General features: G+C 36.9%; 1 protein-coding gene across 2 annotated transcripts in view; it reads left to right on the forward strand.

The window, feature by feature from the left end:
- The first annotated feature begins 3,651 nt into the window (after positions 1-3,651).
- LOC147859726 (vacuolar protein sorting-associated protein, putative (DUF1162)) overlaps positions 3,652-20,120 on the forward strand; it is a 36,280-nt gene continuing 19,811 nt past the window's right edge. The window contains exons 1-12 of one of the 2 annotated variants that reach the window (XM_087324329.1): positions 3,652-3,808; positions 4,044-4,121; positions 8,134-8,246; positions 8,314-8,419; positions 8,595-8,638; positions 12,436-12,507; positions 16,767-16,831; positions 16,932-17,103; positions 17,179-17,247; positions 17,334-17,413; positions 17,754-17,909; positions 18,001-18,064. In XM_087324329.1, coding sequence (XP_087180455.1) covers positions 3,691-3,808; positions 4,044-4,121; positions 8,134-8,246; positions 8,314-8,419; positions 8,595-8,638; positions 12,436-12,507; positions 16,767-16,831; positions 16,932-17,103; positions 17,179-17,247; positions 17,334-17,413; positions 17,754-17,909; positions 18,001-18,064 — 1,137 coding nt within the window. In that variant the 5' untranslated portion in view covers positions 3,652-3,690. Of the gene's footprint in view, positions 3,809-4,043; positions 4,122-8,133; positions 8,247-8,313; positions 8,420-8,594; positions 8,639-12,435; positions 12,508-16,766; positions 16,832-16,931; positions 17,104-17,178; positions 17,248-17,333; positions 17,414-17,753; positions 17,910-18,000; positions 18,065-20,120 lie in introns of those variants that run through there. The other variant, XM_087324330.1, reaches the window with a different exon arrangement.

Here is a 20,120-nt window from a genome sequence, read left to right on the forward strand (position 1 = left end):
TGGAGGGTGTTCTCCCGCTCCAATTAGCTCTACTAATTATGGGGCTTGGTGGGGGCCTAGTTTGGGTGTGGTGCATGAGGCTTGGTAGGGGCCTAATTTGGGTGTGGTCTATGTGTGGTGCATGGGGCTTGGTAGGGGCCTAATCTAGGTGTGGTCCATGTGACCACCACAATATAACGTTATGAAATACTCAACTATCTCATTTAGTGGATACCTACATATATTTTGAATCATGTCTCTTGCAACTAATTTATGTAGCACATCATCTTTGATGGGGGAAAAGAATTTGATTCGTTGTAATCTAGGAGTTGGCACCGCTTTGGCTCAAGCATGAACTGAGTTGTTTAACCATCACATGGTTGTTTACATACCCGTATTTAACGTTTAAATACGTATATTATCTCATAATTTGTATAGTACGTATTATACCTCAATGTTGTTCAGTCAAATATCATGTACATTTGAAAAAATAGGTATAATATGTATTTATAAATAAATGTAAGTAAAACCCCAACCAAAAAGGAAAAGGAAAAAAATATTTTAGTGAAAAAGAAGAGATGACGACAACGACAAAGAAGAAGAAGAAGCAGAGAGAAATGAAAACAGAAACCTATCCTGACTCTTACTCTGATAATCACAGAAGAGAAATGAAAACAGAAACCTATCTTGACTCTTACTCTGATAATCACAGAAGAGAGAAATGAAGACAGAAACCTATCCTGACTCTGACTGTGATAATCACAGAAGATAGAAGACGATGATGAAGAAGAGAGAAAGAAGACAAAAACTTATCTCGAGTGTGATAATCATAGACGATTCCTCAATCTATGAAGGCATAATCGTAAATAATTACAATTTGAAATAGAACATCGTGATACACACTTACATTGATTTATAGATAAGTTAATGTCGATATCCATATTATAAGTATTTTAGGATGTGAAATGTTCAAATGTCTTATATGCATTTTAGGTGCAAGGTTCGGGGGTAACCGTTGGCCGCTTGTTGCAATTATGCAAGGTGCAAGGTTCAATCAAGTGGGGAAATATATGTTGGCTATCATGGCAGGCTGCAATTGGCCGATACGAGCATCAGGAGGAGGGGATGACTTTGGTGATAAAAGCACAAGAGGTCCTTTTCTCCTCCAGCGGCAATGTCCACTCTATTCCTCTTAATGACAAATCTCAAGAGGTGTTGGAATTGGTCAACCCAATAACCCTTTGGATTCTATGGAAACAACGATGTAGGCGAGTCTTCTCCAACCAAACCACCCATCCAACAAGGTTACTGCAAGAGATATGGAGTGAAATTGTAGCCACTCTGAAGAGCCAATATGATGGCCTTAAAGGTGGCTCCGAGGGAGTTGAAAGACAACGCATAACCTTCATCCAACAATGGTCGTCCTCTCCCTTGAGTTAATGGGCTTCCACATTAGATGGAACTATCGCGTCCCTTTAGGGATTTGTACATAATCGTCTCATTTGTAAATTTTTATAACTAATGGAAGGAGTGTTTTTTTGGAAAAAAAGAAAAAGAAAAAGAATGCATTTTAGGATGTAAAACTATAATGTACATCACAAAATTGTGTAAACATAGATGCTTTTCACAATATTACAAATATTTTTTAGAAAGGTAAATAATTTTCAAATTCTAGAAATATTTTACGTACTATACGTAAAATATGTATTTTACGTATTTTATAAGTATTTAACATATAAAAATATGTATTTAACATATTTTTAAACTAGGAGGTATTATATGCGTACAAATATGTTATATACGTATGGTATTCACACCGTATCTAACGTACCTAACAACCATGAGTTACCATCGGTAAATGGTTTGTTCAAGCTTGAGGTTTGTTAATCGATTTGAGCTTGGTTTGATTCGGCTTGTTTAGAACTATATATATATATATATATATATATATATATTATCCATGGGAGATGGTGTTATTTTAAGATGGTATGATTGGGTTTCTGGTATTACATTTGCTCGATTCGTTTTGAGGTGAGAGTTATGATCCAATACCAAAGAAAGTTCAACATGATTCTATCAAATACTATGTGAGGTGATAACATACAGTGGCATTTATTGAGCCAATAACATGATTGTATCACCCTATTAAGTCATGGCGTATTTACATTAGATATTAGAGATATGATCTAATGTAAGTGTATGATAAGGAGAAAAGAATGATAGATAGATAGATAGATAGAAAGGAGAGAGAGAAAGAAGGGCGTCGATCCACCCGACCACCCTCGAGCGAAGGGATCGAGATGGACTTGAACCTCGATCGACATCCCATACCACCGTCGTGGCGTTGAGTTGTACCTGGTGCTGGCGCGCTCACTACAAGAGTTGAACCACCATGAAACAATATCTCCACGTAGTCAAAAGATGATGAAATGAGGGTAGTTATGCCTCTTATTTATAGCGATACCCAAGGCCCCCAGGCAAGTTCACACTTGGCCTAATGGGTTGTCTCAATCCTGAGGATTAAAAGTAATCCTCCCCTTCTTTACACTCTCGTTTAATCCTCACACTTATCCATGTATATAGAATACTACGGTAAATTCTCACCACGGGATATTATATGGTCATGCCCGTAACATTAGACATATTGAACTACTTCAAATTATGGTTGTAGATTTTGATGAAATTTATGACAGTACATAGTTAAATGCACAAACAAATTTATGGTGAACACAAGAATACATCAACTTGTGTGCATTATACATCTCAATGGTTATAACTTATGATATGATTAGCCTTTTATATTTGCTTGAAGAGACTTTAAGATGGTCATGCAAACCAAATAAAGAGAATCACTTTTTTGAGAAAGCATATAAATAGCATTGAGAAAGATGAAGCTTAGTTTTTAATATCTATTTCTAAAACCATAATTTCAGCCTATCGAAGCTTTAATTTTCGTATTCTCCTTTTTTTTGCATCTGTATTGTGTCTAGATCATAATATTTCCCTAACTTATATATATATACATTCTATATATTGTGTGTAGACGCTATTTGTCTCATAACATGCGAGGCATATGTATGGAGTGTTAGGGTTGTGCTCATGTGACAGAAGATGCTCTACATGGAAGTGATTAGATTGTTACCTTGTACCAATGCTCATCACGAATTCCATTACATTGTTCACCAATGCAATAAATGCATGCACATATTTGAGTTTGCACCTCATTGTCCATCATGCATGCATGTATGTCAAACCCGTCCTATATGTCTCTCTATTTAGTGATCACCAAAGCTCGCCATAGTTTACGATGTTGCCATTATTAGATCACACTTTCACCAGTTTTGGAGCTTCGTTTGATTTTAATACCCGGTCGAGAATTTCGACGTCTCTCTTGCCCTTATTTGCAGAAGGGTTTTTGACAAAGATGAGGTCCGAGGTTAGTGGGTTCTTGTAAATGCTTAAGTTTTGATCGCGACCAAGCAAGTGGGCTCTACGACACTTGGAAGGCCCAATGGAAGGTCAACAATGTGAACACATCTCAACTTCTTTCCTCTCCATCTAGAGTCTACACACACACACACACACACACATATACGAATATGCAGGCAGATACATATGTATGTATATGTATACAGTATAACATATATATGTACATATATATATGCGGGGTATGGCGAAGCTCCTCCCTTTTGTTTGATTGATGGGGACGCGATGAGACTCCCCATGAGCAGCCTTCTGGAAGGCTTTGTCTCTCAGTTCCTGGCAGACTATCTCAGTAATTACATCAAAGGAATCCAGCCCGAACAGTTCAGACTCGGCCTTTGGAACGGTATGTTCTTCTTCTTCTTCTTTCTCACTCTCTCGTGTACATATACATGTTTGAATAAAAGTAAAAGTAAAAGTAAAAGCAGAAAGCAAGCATTCAGAAGCCGAAACCCAATGAAAAAGAAGAAGAAAAAACAGCCCCTGAAAAAAAGAGAACAATGAAACAAAAATAAAAATTTGGGCTTCATTTTCTATTCAAACCTGTGAATGGTGCTATTTGTATTTTATTCTATGATCAGGTATTGCAGAGTTTGAGAATGTGGAGCTCAGGCTTGAAGCCTTCGACTATTTGCAGCTTCCCATTGCCATTAGAGAAGGTACAGGAAGTTGTCAGTTTTATATGAATATAGGATTCTAGATATGTGTACATATTTACACATGGAATTGCATCTGCCTTCATGTGAGAGAAAACATGTATAAATGTTTGTATCAACAAACATTTATTATGTATTAACGTATATAATGAATACGAGATTTTGTTATATGTGAATTTATACTTGGAATTTTATCTGTTTTGTTTGTGAGAACACATAAATGCATGGAATGAAATATCATCTTTGATATGAGAGAATATTTAGACATGGAAGTTTGCCTTCTTCTATTTAGGAGAAAACATTTGTGCATGGAATATATGATTTTATGTTGGAGGAAACAAGTTTATGTGTTACTATTTAATTTGAGCCGTCTGCTTTAATGTGAGGCACAACATTTTACATGCAACTTTATCTGCTTTCTCGTGGGAGAAATCAAATATAAATGTATTGGATGTATATCAGCTCCATAAGATACCATTTTCTTTGTGAAAAGAAACATGGATTATGGATGTAGGCATCTAAGCATTGGTCAGTTGGATGGTGACTGCTGTTAATATTTGAGCGTGAGGTTTGAAGGTGACTTGAGGAAATCTTGCCTCTTGTGAAGAATTTAGAATTTGGTACATGTTCTTCGTCCTTCCTGAAGTCGGAATCTGCAAATTTTCAAATTCAACGAGGGATTATGAGAAATGTGATTATGATCATTCCAATGCAAGGTATGTTAGAGTCCCTCTTGATTTCTGAAATGTGAGACTAAAGAATGGCCAGTCTGTTGGGAACAAAGGTATATGAATCAGGTGACATCATTTCTAAATACCTAGAGTTGTGGATGCATTGGGCAATGCAAGATATGGTTCTGGAACGAAAGCAATCTTGCAATGTTAGACTGTTATCCAATGGTTCCAATTTCACAATATAATTACGTCTAACAATTCTTCACCAGGTTTACAACCCATATATTAGAAGAACTGTCAATGCTGCATTGCAATCCTCTTTTGAGATTATATTTCCCATGGTATACTTAACTTTTTGAAATTAGGATTTTGACGCAAAATTTCTGATTGTAAAACTTGGTGACCTCAAAGTCTAATATGCGTTGGTGGTTCTACTCATTTATCACATCTGTCCTACTTTATGGTGCATAGATACGGGAACCTAGCTTGATTCACAAAAAAGTGCATCCGAGAGTGATGATTTGGGTTATGCTTAGGAGGATATCTCAACTCATTTTGCCAGAGATGCATAGAATTACAAAGAAAAATATTATAATGGATGGCCGCCATGGGTGCTTTCCAGTTGTGGTGATAACCCACATGATTAGGAATGAACTCTCAACACTACATTCCATTATCTGAGCTGACGTGGAAGCAACACAAATAGTTACAAAGGCTTTGTGCAAAGTTATGCATTTCATTCATAAGATGTGTGATATGCATCAGATAGGTATAATCAAACTTAATTTTGATTCCTCACGATTCCTTGCATTTGAGGGAACGCTAGCATTTTAGTACTTGCAAGTGATATCCTACTGATAAATAGGATTTTAGCCTCTACACTGAGGAGTCAGAAACACATCAATAGTGATGAAAGTTTTCTTTTGCAACGATTTGTTTCATTCCCAGATGTGGGACACACTGCAAGGTTGGTATAGACTTGGCTATGATTCCTCATGACACTGGAAATTGAGGGAAATGTTAGGAGTTTGCTACACGCAGATGATTATTCAGTGTACACGGGTTTGACATAAAAGCATTACCATTGTAGAAGCATGGAAGCTCCCTCTTACTCACTTACCCATCATGAATTGAAAAGAGTAGGTGGGATATCATTAGATTGGATACGCGCAGGACTTGGGAGAAACAATGAATTTTCTGACTCTAGGATCATCTTCCGAACCTCCACTTTACTATATGCTGATGTTGTTGTGTTGATCTTTGACTCTCTGAAGGGCATTGCAAAGACATCTAGATGCTCTAAAATCATTTTTGTGTGGACAAAGATTTATCAGTAAACCTCGATGAAACAAAAGTGATGGTGTTTACCAACACTCAAGCATGATTAGGAGTTCTTCTTGGGAGTGGAAAATGTGGCATATACACAATCCTACACATACTTAGAAGCAGCATTCACAAGGTCTTGGTTCTTCCTATGATGATAGGAGGCTGGTTGTGCTGGACTTTGTTGTGGATATACAGCCCTTGGTGCGCTTGAAAGACAATGTGCACATATACAGTTCCTAGAACGAAGAACTAATTTGTGGTTGTTCGATATGTTTTTAATGCCAATGAGTAGAAACTTGTGACCAAATCTTCATAGAGAATTCAACTGAGCAGATTTAGGGAGACCAGTAATCTCGACGATTGCCCACATGATGAGTGAAGCATCAGTGTGCCATGATATAATTTGGGTAGAGATGGGAGTAGCCCAAAAACTGACCAATGAATTCCAATGAGTGACTGGTCTCCGTCGGATTTGGAGCTCTCAAAACAAAGGGACTCAACACTGGTACCTATGTCATCAAAGTAGATGGCTGAACGTGGAGATAATAATTGTTGGTATACTGAAATGCAAGAATAGTTCTAGTGACATGGCGTGAATATAAATGCAGTACCGATTCCAGTATGAAACGCCTGAACATGACCAAAGTGGAAAAGAGAAGAATGATCCAAACTGATATTATTAAGTTGGATAATGCAGGAACATAGGTCAATGCCACAATGTGTCGGTAGGAAGGTGGCACACTATAAGACGCTCTTTTTATGAACGTCACGAGATGGATATATTATTAGCCATTCTCATATTGATAGACATCTATCTCATGCGCTTAATAACGTGACGGTGTCATGAAGATCTATATAAAATACCAGAAATATACATATAAAATATGATAATCATCATGTCATTACAAAAGGTTGTAGATGGACTTGAACCTTGGCCTCCATGTATATATCAAAGGTTTAACCAGTACGTTATGCTTTCATACACAATATTTATTCTTACTACTCATAACTAATCTATGTTATAGATTTGATATTACAAGATGTTGCCTCCTTGCACAAGCTAATGCGTGATATGCTAACGGCATGCTTGCGTGAATGCCAAGTGGCAATCATGCATAGAGGCGAGGTTCAGTCTCAATCATTGCCTGCATGATAAGGAGCAAATCATCGATGTGCCATGATAAAATTTGGGCACAGATTGAGTAGCCCCAATAATCATTGAGGCATTATTCCGATTAGTGAATGGTATCCAATGGTTGTGGGAGCTTCCTAATTGAAGGTACTCAAAATTGGTATTTATTTCATCAAAACAAATTGCTGAACACAGAGATAATCATTGTTGGTGTGTTGAAAAGCAAGAATGCTTCAAATCATATGGCATAGTTATTTCTGCTTTTTACTCAAAGATCAATATCTTTAGGAAAGCAAATATCAAAAAATATTTGGGATAGATAATAAAACCATTGCCTAATAATCGGATAGTGAATGGCCAGAGTATTTGGGAAAGGTCTGTATGTCAAAATGAAACATCCAGAATTAAAGGACAAGTCGAAGGCACATATATCAAGTTCAAATTGTACTGTCATTTGTGTGTATATGGACTGTACGAAATCATAGTTCTTATTTGTACGATTGGGAAAAGTTTAATTTTGTGCTTCTTTGTCAAAATCCTTAGAAAGTACCTCATTTTACTCAAAAGATCAATATGAAACTTTTCTATAAGAGATGTTGCTATTTCTGCTGCCGTTCTTGTCTGGTAAGGTGTTTTCTTAAGCCAATGAAATATTTTCTGATATCAAGGATGACATTCTAGAATAAGTGTTTCACAATGCTTGATGTGTGCCTGTGACTGTTGATCCAAAGAGTGGTTACTGGATAACAGCAGAATAACTTTTTCATAATTATATCGGATGTGCACTCTGAAAAATATTTCCAAGAAAACTGAAATATGAGTTTGTTGAAGAAGACCTACTTAGAATCAATACTTATTGTTCGTGTCCGAATTTTTTCATTAGGTATTGTTGGCAAGCTAAAAATACAAGTTCCTTGGACGAAGCTTGGCCGGGAGCCAATACTTGTTGTTCTTCAAGATGTATATATATGTGCTTGTCCTCGAGATGAGTTTGAGGTATGGATGATTATAGCTTATCAGTCAATTTGGATATATATTTTTAATTCTCTGCTCTCTTCTTTAGTGGAAAAGTGAAGCCTTAGAAGCTAGGTCCCTAGCGGCAAAGAAAGCAAAACTTGCAGCTGCAGAATTGTCCAAGCTCTCAGCTCGGATATCTAGCCATGTATCAGGTATTTGCATTATTGATTTCATTAAGACATCAAATGTTCCTATATTTTTCATCTGATGAATATTTAGCTACTATACTTTTGTGATGTTCCAAGTAATTTAATTTCTGGATCTGTAGATAGTTTTGATGGTGCTTGGCTGTTTTAAAATTATATAAATATATTTGGTGATTTGTAGGTAATCATTCAAATCAGTCGTTTTTCTCGTATGTTTCCACGAAGGTAAGCTGGATTTCTTCCTTTATGTGTGTATAATTTGTTTTGATAGGGAGCTTTGTACACCATTTGGAAGGTGTGAACCAATGCAATGTTATACTTCACCCTTAGGTCAATATCATTCCTTTGGGCTAACATTTAGTTTTCAATCAAATGACATTGTTAGTGTGGATTCACAACTAAGATATTTACTTAGATAACCTACCTAAGGTTGTCTACATAATAATATAATAATATAATTTGATTATTGTGGAAAATTGATATTTTTCTTTTTTATTATTTCCTGAAAGCATTAATCTATATGCACAAAGGACTATCATGTACATGTTTGTACCATTGAAATGATTTTAGAGACTTAGATGGATAAAATATGGTTCAACCTTACAATTTTGTTGTGCAATTATCCTGCTTTATGTTGTATTCAATGTATCAGGTATTTGCATACCAAATAAAATGGAGAAGGCCATGAGTCTACCATCAAACCTGATATACTTCATTCCACGACCACACTGGACAGCTGTTTATTGTATATGATATCTTCTTGTATGCAAGTGAATGCTGCATGTGGAAGAACATAGGATCAGAAAATATAAATAGTTTATTTTTCCTTAACTTTTGGTGGGATCTTAGAAATATCAAGAATCGATTAGATAGGTATATAGAGTTACAATGACATAGATGAGTAGCTCGCAATGGTAGTCCACCCATGTGCTCACACCTTAGAGCTTAGATGGGATCTGGACCAGACAACTACAAATTAGTGGGGCCATATAATAGTCACAGCCACTATGTAAGAGAGAGAGCGTGGATTATATTCTCTATTTGGTCTTAGTGTCACCTTAAATGTGCAAGTTAGTTGGTAGTAGTGGAGATATTCATTTATATATGACCCAACTCCCTAGATACAAGCGGGCGCTAGATAGTACTATTCTTACAGTCACTGGGACATACTTCGAGACTAAGTACAACATGACTTGCCCACGGAATATTCTTCTAGTCGACTTGACCATTCAATCCTATTACTCTACTTCCCTCCTTCCTAAATGCATTTTGTCCTACTCATCTACGGTTTCCGACATTGACACCTCATCGACCCATATGGTTGGGTTGCACAATAGCTACTCCTCATTTGGGGCGCTATCACAAAATGTGCACTCTAAGAGTACATGCGGGGATAAATTGAGAATTTGGGGTTGATCATTGATTATATCTAATAGAGTGGTCCTCTTTCATATGAAAAAGTGTCCAAAAATAGAAACTACTGGTTGCTTATTTCAACTTCTAAATCTATGCTATCTCTCATTTAATTACTTCTCTCCCTTGATCGGGCAATAGCAATTTGTCGTGCACGTAGGCGCTGCCCCGCCCCCATGGACCACGCCTTCGACGCCCTTGTCATTGACAGATAAAAGCCATTATCTCCCGCCATCGTAGATGCTTCCCTCGCTTCGGAGACATTTCCATTCTGGATCGACCTATGCTAGAGATCTTTCGAAGACAAAAGCTACAATATACCTAACATGAGAATCTCACATGTGCCCAAAACCAGATTCCCTCGTTTCTTCTCTTTTCATCTTATTTACTTTTATTACCTGTGTAGTATTTATTTTATTTTGATTTTTCTCAAAGACGAGACAACACTCAAGATGTAATCTCTTATTTGGTCTTATAGGCCATTTTGGCCTCTTAAAAGACGTTAATATATCTTTCTTTCTTTCTTTCTTTCTCCTTTTCTGTTTAGCAACGTTTTAGTCACTTCAACACTCCCCCTCAAGCTGGTGAATATGTGTTTGCCTTACCAGCTTGGATAGAATTTTTTTGTAATTGTAGATTGTGTAATCCTTAGTGAGAATATCTGCCAGTTGTTATTGTGAGGACACATATGTTGTGCAGATCAGATGACATTCACCTTGTCCTTGATGAAATATCTGGCCACCTCTATGTGTTTTGTTCTGTCATTCTGTACAGGATTGTGTGTTGTTTTGATTGCTAATTTGGTGTCGCAGTAAAGATATACAGTTCCTTCCCATTTTATCTTGAAGTCTTGCGAGATCATTTTTTATCCTCAAAAGATCACATATTTCTAGTGCCATTGCTCAAAATTCAGCCTCAGCTCTTGACCTTGCTACCACATTTTTGTTTTTTCTCTTTGTGTCACTAGTAAGGATTTAAGGACATACTTTTGGAAGAGAAAAACTTGAGTTGTAGCTAGTAATGGCTGTTCTTTCTTTTTGCTATCCCATTTTATTGAGTATTCACACATGATGACAATGACTCAGGAATTACCCCTTCTCTTTGAAAATATTGGCTTTATGTGATTAAAAATAATCTCATATGTTAATCTGATCCGATAACCGATCCAAATATCTTAATTCCAATACCAAGTCATATTGAAGAAATTGGGAACAAGTTGGTTTTTTAGCAAAAAATACCCATGTTACTGTAGTATATAATAATCAATAACTTAAATGAACCGACATGCATCAGAATTATTAGGTATAGTAGATGGACACCATACATCACTATGAACTAAATGAAAGGCAGTTGTGCTCCTACAATTGCTAATAAGAAGATTTATTTCTATGTTTTGCAAATGCACTATTGACATTGAAAATCATCAATACTTACCTAGTAAACAAGGCTGGAAATAAAAACTGTTGTTAAAATGAAATATACCAAGTCTATGATGGTGATAAGAACTTGCTAAGAGGAAGCTGGAAGGGCAATGAAAGCCTCAGATTAAAAAGTAATCAGCAATAAAGGGCTGAATGTTATAGCGTGCTGAAGTCTGAGAGCACTTAGGATGGCAAGTAAAACCCCAGGGTTTGATTATGCAATCTAAACAGTTGTGATGTGACTATGCAATGAAATTTTTTATACCTATGCAGATGGAGAAGGATTCTTTCAGTAATATGAAGCCTGCAGGCTGAGAAGGAAGCTTTCAGTAATGAAGGATGTGTTGCAAGGATGGACTCTCACCATGTGAAAGAACAGATGATCAGAAAATATATCTTCTTCTTATTCCTTAATTTTCTGGGTGGGAATAGTTCATGTTTATACAGGAAAACAGTGTCCAATAATGGAAACTATCAGCTGCTTTTTTCAAAATTTGAATCTGGCATTACCTCTCCTTTAGTTACTTCCTTCATTTTTTGTTTAGGAATGTTTTAGTTACGTCAACACTACAAAGTGGGTTTTCTGTTCTCCAGGAACTTCGATAGTGTTGTTGAACTAGTGAATGGATAAAAATGAAAAAATGAAATAAACAACTGCAGAGTATAATTGCCCAAGAGGTTTTTGCGTAAAGAACAACTAACTCATTATTACAATCCTCTAGATCAATATTGGGCTAGATGGGCTAGATGGTATATAGTCTACTTCTCAGAAATATGCTCAGTTTCCTTGCAAGCTGTAGATTGACTACGTGTAGGCTGCCATTCTGCTGTGCAAACACTATTGTTTCTGGTACTTGAATATGGCTAAATGGACCATGATTGAGATTATACTGGCTATGTTGGAACCTCTCTGAATCATTAAAGTTTATTGAATTATGGGGCTGGTTCTTCTATCCATGTTCTTTTAAGGAGAATTAGCTTCACCCACTTGGTTTTCAAAATGAAATTTAAGTTTTCATATACCTTAGACTTCAGCTTTCTTATGGTACAAGTATATTTCTATATACTTCCATTGTAATTGGATAAACAGTTGATACTATAGGGTGATTATTTATATTACATTTTTCAAACATGTCTACTCATCTGTATGAAATTAACAGAAAACTACATTTTTTGTGGTTTTGGCAGCTCTTAGACAACATGCAAGTAACAGTTGAAAATGTACATTTTCGATATACCGATCAAAAGGCTGATCCAGAGGTATTGAAATGATTACTCAACTCTAGCTGATATGCTTGAATACTACATATTCCTTGAAATAAAATATTATCCTTGCTCATGACCATTACCTATCCCAATGTAGTTTTTTTTAATGATAATTAAACTTAATTTCTCTCTCTCTCTCTCTTGAGGATCTCACATGTGCCAAAAACCAGATTCCCTCATTTCTTTTCTTTTCATGTTATTTACTTTTATATTTATTGTGTAATATTTATTTTATTTTGATTTGTTCTCAAAGACGAGACAACACTTAAGATGTAATCTCTTATTTGGTCTTATAGGCTATTTTGGCCTCTTAAAAGACGTTAATATATCTTTCTTTCTTTCTTTCTTTCTTTCTTTCTCTCTTACATAAGACACACTTCTTACATACATTTGAGGATGGATTCGTTATCATGCCACCTTATATGGACATACATCTATCCTATGCGATGCGTAATGTGATAGGCCAGCTGCAAACTTCATCACATTAGTTACAGATTGAGGTAGGCAGATATACACGACTACCTCTAGAAGAGAGAATTTGCCAATTGTGTCATCAAGGAGTGAAAAGTTGTTGAAGAATACAACCACACAAGCTCATCCACAAAGAACAATCACAACTTTCTTTAGCCCCATCACTCCTACTAATGCTACAAGTCCATCACGGGATACACAAATGGGCCCTAGACCAGGACATAACAAAGGGGTTACAATTGATTGGGCAATAGCAATTTGCCGTGCACGTAAGCCCCAACCCCATGGACCACGACCTCGACACCCTTGTCATCGACAGATAAAAGCCATTATCTCCCGCCATCGTAGGTGCTTCCCTCGCTTCGGAGACATTTCCATTTTGGATCGACCTATGCTATAGATCTTTCGAAGACAAAAGCTACAATATACCTAACTTGAGAATCTCACATGTGCCAAAAACCAGATTCCCTCGTTTCTTCTCCTTTCATCTTATTTACTTTTATATTTACCATGTAATATTGATTTTATTTTGATTTGTTCTCAAAGACGAGACAACACTTCAAATGTAATCTCTTATTTGGTCTTATAGGCCATTTTGGCCTCTTAAAAGACGTTAATATATCTTTCTTTCTTTCTTTCTCTCTCTCTCAAGTTTGCGAGTTTGAGTATCACACTTTGATACAATGCTCTTCCTTTGATCATATTCGACCATGCCTTCTACATCTCTTCGACCGAGCCCAATCCTTGCATGAATTCCTCTCACAACCACAATGTGCACTCTCGATTGCAACATTAATTGGTAAAGTTCTTGAACATCGAGAGTCACTACTCACTTTCACACGTATCACATGAAATGTAATATTTTTGGTCTCATAGGTCATATTTGACCTCAACAGACGATAATATAATCTATCTATCTATCTATCTATCTATATATCATAGTAGTAGGATTATGTTTAATCTTGGTAATTGTTTTATAATTAGTGCCTAATCCCCCCTCCCTCTTTCTCTTTCCCTCTTTCTTATTATGCCTCTCCCACATGAATCAACCTTTTTTACTCCACAAAATGTAAGAAATGCCATTGATCGGCTACAATTCGGGAAGGCCCAAGCTCATGATGGATTGGTGGGTGAGCACTTTATCTATGCCTGTGACAATCTTGCTCCCATTGCTAGCACACATCTTTAATAGAGCCATGTGTGAAGGTTTTATCAGAGGTGGTGGCTAGCACAATCGGAGTGAAGCAAGGATGCCCACTATCACCCACTCTCTTCGGTCTCTATATAGATGAGGTATCACATTAAATAGAGAGATTCAGGGGTTTAGGAGCACACCTAGCAAGTATAGCTATACAGATATTACTATATGCTGATGATATTGTGCTGATTTTTGACTCTCCGGAGGGACTACAATGACATCAAAATGCCTTAAAACTATTTTGTATGGACAAAGGTTTGTCAATCAACATGAATAAAACTAAAGTGATGGTGTTTAACACCACTCAACCATGGGTAACAAGATCAAAACTGGAATTCTTACTGGGAGAGGAAAAGGTGGAATACACACGCTCCTACACATACCTAGGAGTAATATTTATAGGGCCTAGGTTCTCCTTACAGGAGGCTGCTTGTGCCCGACTTTCTCGTGGATATGCAACCCTTGGTGCTCTCGAGAGACAATGTGCACATTTGCAGTTCAAAGAGCCATGAACTAAGCTGTGGTTCTTTGATACACTTATCACACCAACTCTTCTCTATGGAGTAGAAACATGGGGACTGAGTCTTCACAAGGCAAATCATTGGAAAGATTTAGAGAGACCTTTAGTGTCAATTATTGCTCGCATGATAAGGAGCAAAGCATCAGGGTCCCACGACATAATCTGGGTAGAGATAGGAGCAACACCTATAATCACCGAAGCATTTTTCCGATCAGTGACATTTATCTGACGTCTTTGGGAGCTCCCTAAACGAAGGCACCCAAGGTTGGCACTTATGTCATCAAGACAACTGGTTGAAAGTGGAGACATTCATTTTTGGTATGCTGAAATGCAACAATGGTTCAAGTCACATGGCATGAGTATAAATGCACTACCCTGGTTCCAATATAGCTTGGACTGTCTCCATCTAACTAAATATGACCAAAGTGGAAAAGAATAGAGTGATCCGAACTGATATTGTTAACTTGGAAAACAAGATAACATGGATCAGCCCCAAAATACCACTTGGTACAAATATGGCCCACTATAAGACACACTTCTTACACACATCGGAGGATGGATTCATCATCAGGCCACCTTATATGAACATACATCTATCCTATGCGCTGCGTAGTGTGATAGGGCAGCAACGAACTTCATCACATCAGTTACAGATTGAGGTAGGCAGATATACACGACTACCTCTAGAAGAGAGAATTTGCCAATTGTATCATCAAGGAGTGGAATCCGAAGAACACTATGTTTGTCATTGTAGTGTCTTTTATGAAATCAGAGGGAGATACCATTGCCTCTTTAAACAAGGCTTTGGCCCACTACACAAGGTAATGGAATATGAGGACCAATGGTGCCTAGGACTTTTCTTGCTAGAGCTGAAGAGATATCGGGAAAAGTTGTTGAAGAATACAGCGACACAAGCTCATCCACAAAGAACAATCACAACTTTCTTTAGCCCCATCACTCCTACTAATGCTACAAGTCAATTGCGGGATACACAAATGGGCTCCCGACAAGGACATAACAAAGGGGTTACAATTGATCGGGCAATAGCAATTAACCGTGCACGTAGGCTCCGGCCCCATGGGCCACGACCTTGACACCCTTGTCATCGACAAATAAAAGCCATTATCTCCCGCAATCGCAAGTGCTTCCCTTACTTCAGAGACATTTCCATTCTAGATCGACCTATGCTAGAGATCTTTCGAAGACAAAAGCTATAATATATCTAACTCGAGAATCTCACACGTGCCGAAAACCAGATTCCCTCGTCTCTTTTTATCTTATATACTTTTGTATTTACGGAGTATTATTTACTTTTTTTTGTTTTGATTTGTTGTTCTCAAAGACGAGACAACACTTAAGTTGTAATCTCTTGTTTGGTCTTATAGGCCATTTTGGCCTCTTAAAAGACATTAATATATCTTTCTTTCTTTCTTACACTAGGTTCGTAACATAATTTAGGTGTGCTTTCTATCCACTTTAATCCCTCTCTCACTGAACCTCCCCTTGCCACATATCCACCGATGACACACCATTGCACACTCCTTGTCGACGACCTAACGGTCAATAAAACCATTAGAATAATAATGAAATATATAATTAATGTGATATTTAGAATGTTGGGATATCACCAATCATCTGTATTACTAGTAGACTTATTTGGGCAGATCATTAATCCCTTAAACAAGATTAAGATCAAGACCAACTTTTATAAGGTAAATATATGCAGATACCACATTTTTCATCTCAATTGAAAATGCAATGTTTGTATCCAATGCAGTCTGCCCTGATTGGCAACATGGAAACCTTGGAAATTTCCAAGTTTGAAGGAGTTGCTTTTTGTTTGCTGCCCTTCACACCCAAAACATACTTTGTAGTCAATCTTTTTGCACACACTTGTTTTTTTAATGCTGGCGTGATTCTGTCTCCATTGGAGAACAGTAGCCATATTCTTATCTTGAATCTGCATTGATTTTATTTGATGAATGTAATGCCAGATTAGTGAATACATGCACATGTTTTTCATTATGCTAATATATTTAACAATGTTTTGGTGCTATTTTTTAGATGAAATTTTCAGTTGGAATCATGTTCACTCATCTTAATATGAACACTGATCATACACTTTATGGGTATGTTCTTTTGGATAAAACTAATGATAGATTACTCATAGTTCTACATTCAAGTTTGGAGCACCTGTTACTGAGATGGTTGTTTTCTGAATTTCTGCAGTGTTTCCTCTGGTAAGTCAAGGGCAAATTTAGTGAACAAAATTGTGGATTTTAGAGAATTTTCGGTGTATTGGAACTGTAATGAGAATAATAGCGAGGAGTTTAGAAACAATTCGAATCCACAGAAGTTGACCTATCTTATCGATCGTTTTGATGCGACTGCCAGATTAATGGTAATGCTTCAATTAGTGGAAAAAAAAGTATCTCATAGGAAGGTTTAGCAATCCTGGATTGTTCTATTTGTGCAGGTCAATAAAAATGCTTCTCTTGATGGGAACACTCCACAATACGCAATGGATTTGGAAACAAATAATCTGGTTTGGATCTTACCAGAATAATGTAACAAATTTGTTTCTATCTTATTTAAATTTATGTAAATTGTTTAGTTTGTGGTTTTGCTCAGATTTTCACAGTAGAAGATCGGCAGTTGCATGAAATGCTGTTACTTTGGGATGCTCTTTCTATTTGCAAGATGCGTGAAAAGTAAGTGGAATAGAAATCCAATAGCCCTTGACACAAGTTTTGAACTTAATTTGTACTGGATGGATGTAGCACCTATATTATAGCCACTCAGAAAAGTGCTTCAATTCAATTGTCGATTACCTTCCTCTGAAGGCCTTTCAACCTTATTCAGTGTAATACGCAATTACCAAAATATTAGATGCTGAACTGAACAAAATATCTTATAATGATGTGTCAAAATGTTTTTATGAATTTTATGTATTTGCATGTTATTGCTGCTTTGTAAACTTGTAGACTGCTTATGTTTGTATTTGAAAACGAAATTGGTAGATATTCCCTTCAATGCTGGTTATTATTCCAGATATGGACGTCATAGACCTGGAGTTGGTCAACATGGATATAATAGAAAGGAGGATGGGTGGCAAAAGGTCTGGTGGCACTATGTGGTTCAATCAGTATTGGTTGATGTTCGTAGGAATTTACGTCGCAACTCATGGAGCTACCTTGGATGGAGGATGTAAGTTAAGGATATTATTTTTATTTTATCTCATGATTGAACCATTCTTGTTGCACAGACTATTTACAACAATTTTGGATCATTTGAGCAGGGATATGAGAAGGAAATATGTAGTTTTGTACAAAGCGAAACTTGATTCCTTAAGTAAAGGCAAGGTGTGAGTCCTTTTTTTGTGATTCTCATTTTTTTGATGCTATTTTGTGCTCATTGTTTTGTATATATACCCTTAATCTGAATCACAGTATTTTTTACCAAGTAACAAACTTTCGTATTTTATAGTAGTTGCATGGTTTTGTATTTTTATATTACTAAGTAACAATGCTGTTTTCAACTAGTAATCACACTAGGATATTTCACTGGAAGATGGAAAAGGTGGTGCCACTGAAAAGATTGGTGGATTTTAATGGCATGAGATCATGATGGATTGATATGTGAGCCTTTTGTGTATGCCCATGACACCTTAGTTCCACTTCTTGCACACATCTTTAATACAGCTGTGTGAAACATACCATTGTGTTGATCTTCAAGAGTGTAGAGCCCATGATACTTAACAACCAAAGTGGCCTATAAGATCGAGTAAGGGATTACATCTAAAGTGTTTCTCGTTCTTTGAGAACAACAAAACAAATAAATGTTTCTAAGTAAAAAAAAAAGTAAATAAGATAAAAAGTGTCTAAGAATTTGGTTATCTGTACATGTAACATTCTCAAGTCAGATGTATTGTAATTTTTGTCTTCGAAAGTTCTCTAGCATAGGTCAATCCAGAATGGAGAGTTCTCCCAAGCAAGGGAAGCACTTGCGATGGTGGGAGATAATGGCCTATGTGCACAGCAAATTTCTATTGCCCGATCTATTGTAACCCCTTTGTTATGTTCTGGTCAGGAGCTGATTTGTGTAGCCCTCGATTGACTGTAGCATGAGGAGTGATTCGTAAAACTTGTTAGTCAAACAAGATGTTTGCCCCACCCTATAGGTTGGTTCTGAAAAAGCTTTACGCTGAGGCTAAAGAAAGTTGTGATTGTTCTTTGTTGATGAGCTGTGTGTTCTTGTGTCTCTTGAGTTGTAGCAAGGCACAGTTTGTCCTCATATTCCATTACTTTGCATAGTAGGCCAAACCCTTGCTTAAAGAGGCAACCTTATCTCCCGCTTATTTCATAAAAAATACCACAGGGACAAACATAGTTTTCTTTAGATTCCACTCCCTAAGGACACAATTGTTAAATTCTTTCTAGAGGTATTCGTGCAAATCTGCCCTTTCACACTGCACAATGCACAAGATAGATGTGTGCCATATCAAATTCTTTCCAGAGTTCTTTGTGTGTACCTCAATCTCTAACTGATGTGAAGTTCACTGCTGCCCTATATTGCACAATGCATCGGATAGATGTATGTCCATATAAGGTGGCCTGATGATGAATCCATCTCTTTTGTCTGTAAAGTGTTTTATAGTGTGCCATTACATTGATATTTTGGGGTGAATCCATGTTATCTTGTTTTTCGAGTTAATAATATCAGTTCCTGTAAATGTTACTCCTAGGCATGTGTAGGAGCATGTGTATGCCATGTTTTCCTCTCCGAAGAAGAATTCTGGTTCTGATCTTGTTACCCATGCTTGAATGGTGTTAACACTAGATCCGTATAGTTTAGCCAAGTAATGGCCAATCATGATTGTCCTACAGTTGCTTTTGCATCATGGAGTCTCCACACTTGAGTATTGGCACAATGGTATGTTCTGCCATCTAGTAGGGAAACCTTCAGACATAGCTCTATTAAAGATGTGTAGCAACGGTATCAAGATGTCATGGGCATAAATAAAGTGGTCACCTATCAATCCATCATGATCCTGGCCCTTCCCAAATTGTAACCAATCAATGGCATTTCTTATATTTTGCGGAGTAAAAAAAAGTGGATTCATGTGGGCGGAGGAGTGGGGATATCATATAGTACTGAGGTGAGGCCAATTGTGTGGCAGGTTATCTCTCATTAAACATTTTCTATGCTCTTTTACGTTCTTTTCCTATGAACAAGTGATACACATGCCCTTAAAATTGAGCTAAATACAGTCTCTTTTTCTTCCTCACTAGGCGTTGGAAGGTTGATCTTGCTTGTTTGTGTGTATAAATACCCTAAGTTACTCTGTGCTGCAAGAATCTTCTTGTATCACGGAAGTCATCATCATGGCAACAATCTCTTTTTCTTCCTCACTAGGCG

The sequence above is a fragment of the Azolla caroliniana genome, unplaced genomic scaffold (genome assembly GCF_043228905.1).
Source record: "Azolla caroliniana isolate FFs.n. ecotype wild unplaced genomic scaffold, voAzoCaro1.0.p SCAF_9, whole genome shotgun sequence".
NCBI classification, from domain to species: domain Eukaryota; kingdom Viridiplantae; phylum Streptophyta; class Polypodiopsida; order Salviniales; family Salviniaceae; genus Azolla; species Azolla caroliniana.